The 6,000-nt window shown below is 38.0% G+C and overlaps 1 protein-coding gene across 1 annotated transcript in view; it reads left to right on the top strand.

The window, feature by feature from the left end:
- pcdh11 (protocadherin 11) overlaps positions 1-5,550 on the top strand; it is a 129,290-nt gene extending 123,740 nt beyond the window's left edge. Inside the window, exon 7 of the mRNA XM_078260523.1 lies at positions 1,150-5,550. Within this exon, the coding sequence (XP_078116649.1) occupies positions 1,150-1,610 (461 nt within the window). The 3' untranslated portion in view covers positions 1,611-5,550. The remainder of the gene's footprint in view (positions 1-1,149) is intronic.
- Positions 5,551-6,000: the final 450 nt, after the last annotated feature.

Genomic DNA, 6,000 nt, shown 5'->3' on the forward strand with positions numbered 1-6,000 from the left:
CAAACTGGTATCACTAACTTGGAGTAATCAGAATATTCATTTTCATTTTGTAGAATGTCATTAAACAATAAACAAGGTGGCAAGAAGATTTGCAGATGTTCGTGAAATAGAATTACACAGAGCATGCAGAACTTGTGTGAGTGAAGGAAATAGTCATCCCTGTGTACTGGGGGTCGAAAGACCGCTTCAATATATATAGCATCCTTACTTATGCAAATATAATAAATAATTTATACATGACAGCTTGAAGCTGAGGCCTAGAGGAGTGTTGTGATGTTTGAATGAGGACCCCTCTATTCTTTGCATGGCCTAGGAAACATAACACTGCAGGCTCCTGGTTGCCTTGGTGCACACTGTTTTACATTCTAATTATCTGGCTTGACAGGCTTTATTGCTGAGGCTCAATGCTGAGGCCTCATCCCAGACTTATTCCACGTGATGTCATTGCCGGCATAATGAGATAAGATAGTTTGAGTGCTTAGCCTTGCCCAGTCGCATCCTCATTCACTTTTCATTTTTTTCTTCCCTTTCAAGCATGCAACTGAAATGCTGCCACAATTAACCATGTATATTAATTGTACCTGAATGCTAACGATGCTCGCGGGATTCTGGGATAATGGTATTTTATCATTCCCAGCTCTCCCTGTTTGAGTTTTCTTATTTGACCAGATTTATTTGGGATTCTGGAAGATCAGAAAGGTATAAGGTGTGCCACATTGACAGTGATTAAAATAAACAATGCTTTGTTAAGATGTTGATTAAATATTTAACAGAGTAAAGTCAATCCGAGACACAAACAGCAAGACAATTTTTTCTAACTCTAATTAAGCTACAGGGAATTCCTTGCATATTGTAGGTAAACAGACAGAGTCATGGGAATATCAATGGAAATTAAATGCTCTGCTGGTGTTTTTCTCATTACAAGATGAAATGAAACATTTATCACTGACTTTCATTTCGTTAAAAGGCTGACATTTTGTGGGTCAACCACTGATAAGGCGACAACTTTCTTCTACTTACATTATGATTCATGAGTTTATGCAGTGCTTTTGCAGCACCCCGGTAAAATCCTTGCATTCTCTGTATGTTCTGACCTGTTGGAATAACAATGTTGTTTTCTTCTTTCTCTCTTCCTTTCCCTTTTTACAGCCATTGAAGTGAACCTACAGAAAGCCTTGGCTGAGGCCTCTGAGACCTGTACCCAGGAGTGTCTGATACTGGGCCACTCTGATAGCTGCTGGATGCCCCCAGCCCTGGCCCAGTTCCAGGGTCCTGGCAGCAACAGCCCCACCTCCACCCCTATCACTACCGCCATAACCGGTACAATGCCCTCTTTTGGCTTCCAGCAGAGCTGCGCCCGGGGAGCCAAAGCTAACATGGTCAGCATGGGGGTCATGGATGGGCGCCATACCCTGGGCAGGTCTGTGCCCAAAAAAGATGAACTGGACAAAGGGATCAACCGGCCGCAGTTCTACAACACCCTGGATAGACACTGCAGTAAGAAGGAGGACCCCATCAAGGTCATCCCCCTGGCGAGCTTCTCCTCCCCTGGGCAGCAGACACCCACTGGCGGGGGCAGCAGCTCTTTCTTACATGAGCACCAGTTGTAAAAGAGTAAAAGACAGATCTTCATCGCCCTGACATACATGTGACTCGATCCATAGTTGGCTTGTTGTCAATGACTTTATGATCAGTATGTATGCGTACGCGTGGAGGTATGCATAATTTGAATAACTTTGACCAGCTCCATTTTACTGATAAAGACATCTGAGAATAGATTCAATCATGATAATGTTGTTCAGACAAAATCACATGGGATCAGACTGACAGCTAAAGCATTTGGAAGGAAATGTAAGGCTTAACATAGCAGGCCCATCTACATTATAATAAATAAAGGTAGTTCTATACCAAAGTAGTTCCAACACAAAAAAAAGAATTGTGCTTTCAGTTTGGTGATGTTTGCTTAGTGATAAGAAAGGGCAATGTAGGCTTTAAGCCCCTTGGGCCCAGCTTAGTGAAACTGTGTCCTAAAAGACTATTACTCTGTGCAGAAACACTTGCAAATACAGTACTTTGTGTTGAGTGAGCTAAATTGGGCTAAATGTTAATTATGAGCTCTGAGTGGATGGTGTTTCTGTTCAAGTTCTAGTGAAGTATTGCTCTGTATAACACACAGCACAAACTCCTTTGGTGGTGGAAGATGTTTCTTTGTTTTGCCTGAACGTTTTTCAGAAGTCTATTTTGGTCAGGGGACTGCAGAAGGATAAAAAAAAGTCTACACAGCATAACTAGGCCAATGGTAGACAACACCGGTAATCTTTTGCATTCTACATTTTCACCGTGGACCAGCACACAACATATAAAAAAAAAAAAAAAAAAATACTTACACACACATACCCAAGATCTTTTTCATATGGTGGTTGCTCCATCTCTGCCAACTCTATTAAAGTGTTCACTCTTTATCTCAGCAGCTTAGCCTTGAAAGGCGCAGACAGATGCGCTTTGGAAATGTACCCTTTGTTTCTATTTCTCACATTTTGCTGCTCAGAAACACTCACACACAGTAACAAAAGCTATGGAGCCAATTATGAAATTTTCTATTCTAATTTTTTTGATGTGTGATCTCAGTAGCGACCATCATTGTGGTTACGAGGTCGGAATGGTTCTCTTGGCTAGCCAGAAACATGCTCTGCATGTGCAGAGGCAATGGAAATGTGTGAAAAGTGCTCAGAAATAGCAGCTTAAAACACTCCCTCTCTTCCCATCATATCATTAATAACACCTTTTGTTCTTGCTATTAATTGCTATTGTGTGTTTTAATTCAACTCAGATTGGCTGCAAAGTTTTTATTATCAGTTTTTACTATATGTTAACACTGGAATAATAGACCAGGGTGCAATAATTTCTTCACCGCCCGGAGGCTAACTAAATTATTGATGGTAATGTTATTTTTGCAGTTATCGTAGGGATAGGCATTGGCAGTATTTGAAAGACCCTCCCTGCAGGCTGCCCCTTGCCATGCTTTCATCCTATATGCACTGGATCATTGCCTGTGTGCATAAATTGTTCTGATGATGACAACTATTTCAGACTAACTTGCTGCTCTAACAGATTGGGTGCAGTATAAGCTATTGCTATAGCAATAAGTGACTTTGCTGATATCCATTTTTCTTTCCAGTAACATCCAAGCCAGGTGTCTACATCATCAGGTATATGATTCATATGATTCATTTTCTTGTACCATCTTGCAAATTGGGAACAGGCCTAAATCTATAATGCAACGTGGCATTCTCGAGGGAAGGCGCGAGGCAAATTGTATTTGCATGCTCTTACCTACCACGCCTATTCTCTCTGATACTTGGGGTCAGGACTCTTATCATTATAAAGAGGATTTATCTGAGAGTCAGTGAAATGATCACTTAAAGGAACGGTGTGTCAAGGACACGGAAAAGGGGCAATTCAATTTTACCTCAGGCAATTACGCAAATGAATTGAATTCAAAACAAACAACTTAAATACATTCTCCTATAAACATCCCTTGATGAAAATGTCCCAGTTTGGGAATCCAATTTCAGCTCATTTACTAATACTTATGTTTCCTCTATCACTTTTCATCTCATTTCATTGCTAAAGTACATACATGTTTCATCAAATGGTATAAACAATACATATTTAATCAAAAGGAGCACATATCAACGAGAACATACATCACGGTGTCACTGAAAATTGGAATTTTATCTAACAAATGCAAATCCAACACTTGTTTTTTATCCAAATGTTGCCCAAAAAAGTATTTTCAGTCTCTGTTTACAATTATGTGAATAAGTAGGTCAAATAAATTCCTGGTTGGATCTTTTTTCAACAAAAATAAATCTGAAAAATAACAATTAGGTTTTTAAGAAACTTTCCCATTCATTAACAATAAGAAGTGCAGACAATATCTGCTGTTGGAGTGTTTATAAATATAACACATTAAATTGTGCCCTTCCTCATACAATGGAGGAAGAGAATATCCATGGAATATTTACAGGATAATACACTGTCACAATTTAATAAAAAATGTGATTGTTCGAATTAATGTATCCAATCACATGTGTACAGTTAGCACAATATTACCTATCTGTAACGCTCACTGTGTTTTCACTTACTCTGCCTACATAACTCCTGTGTATTGTAATTTTGCAGCAGCTACAGCACATTAATTGAAAGACAACTTCGAGGGAATAATATAATAACTGCATGAATGTACATCTGTAGGATGTTGCTTTTGATACCAACATGACTTTTTTGTCTACTGCAGTCCGATTTTGTTTTACCATTTGCCCTTATAGAAGTAAAAGTAGTGGTGTTTTATATATTTATCTATTTCACAAACAAAGAGCATACCATATGAATGTGCATTTGTTTTTTGGGGAGGATGAGGCTCCCTGAGTAAATAGAGTTGCTCTGCAACAAAGGTTTTCATCTTTCACAAAACACACGGTGAAGTAGCCAAAATGTGGAGGGTGATCACAGGTTTTCACTTTGCATGATTTTGCTCTCACTGTTATTTTCTCTTTTTCTAATTCCCTCTGCCCTAAAAGCAAATATAGTATACATAAAACTGAACATTTTTTTTTTTTTTTTTTTTTCAGAATTTTTCTATTTAAAATGTGTGTCATGAATACCATGTCAACTTGTGTCATAATTTGCATGAACTGTTTGGACCTCCACAAGGCATTTTTTGACACTTGACTATATAGTTCATGCATCCATCATTAGATTCAGTGTCAGTATTGATGTTTACGGCTCTACCTGTTTGTCTGTCTTATGGAACAAAACAAATGTTACACAGTGTACACATTCAAACTTTGTGAAGTGTGCATACCACCTATGCCTCCACGTACACACAACTATCTATACTGTCAGGTAAACTGGATTTTAAACTGTACATAGCAGTACCCCTAAGAACTAGTAATACTGATTACAAACTGGAAAGACACATACAGTAAAGACTAAAAGCTACAGGCTAAATACTGAAATTCGCTATGTTGATAAAAAGGAAAAGGGAAAACATAAGAAGTGATGAGATGACAATCTCTCTTGTAATGTAAATGGTTACATATGCATAATAATGATGAGAGTGTTTGAATGTGTTTATAGGTGATCTTGTGAGGGAGTGTGTGTCTCCTTGCATGTATGAGTGTGTGTGTGTGTGTGTGTGTGTGTGTGTGTGTGTGTGTGTGTGTGTGTGTGTGTGTGTGTGTGTGTGCATATGTGTGTACTGGCATGCACCTTGCCAGAATATTTTATGTACACAAATGTATCTTGTACAAAAACTGTATCAAAATATGATATAAGACTTAAGTATATGCTTGTAAATTAGTCATCAGTGAGTCAGGTAAAGTTTTGCTTTGAGAGAAGGCTTCAGTGCTTGCCAGCAAATCTGTTTTGGTCAGTTAAAGCTATATAGTCTGTGTTGTCATGCCTTTGTAAGATATCCCATTTAAATCTCTGAAAAAAATGACCTTCCATATGGTGAAATGATTTTTCTTGTCATTGAATTTTACTTGAGCCATTAAATATTGAGTCAAAGTATGCACGGATCACGTTTGTCACTTTACACACTTTACATTGTTGTTTGATTAGGTTTTTCTGAACACTGATAGATGTGACATGAGAGCATACTGTATTCTATTTATCGCAATTACAAGCTAATGATATAAGACCAATCACATTGGACATGGTATTTCACCTTCATCGTTTCTGGAAACTAATACAACTCAACCTATGACATATATGTGTATATTTATAGGACGAGAAAAGAAGAAGAAAAATGCAACCCTTATTAAACACGGTAAGGAGCTGCAAAAATTACAAGGAGTAGGCTCAACAGTGGGTTTTACTTTCACACCTACAACAAAGGACTGAGCAGGTTTTTTGCACGATATGTCTCTTTTAAGGCAACTAATGCTTTGCATTATTTTTATATTAATATATATTAACATTCATATTTATATT

The sequence above is a fragment of the Sander vitreus genome, chromosome 10 (genome assembly GCF_031162955.1).
Source record: "Sander vitreus isolate 19-12246 chromosome 10, sanVit1, whole genome shotgun sequence".
NCBI classification, from domain to species: domain Eukaryota; kingdom Metazoa; phylum Chordata; class Actinopteri; order Perciformes; family Percidae; genus Sander; species Sander vitreus.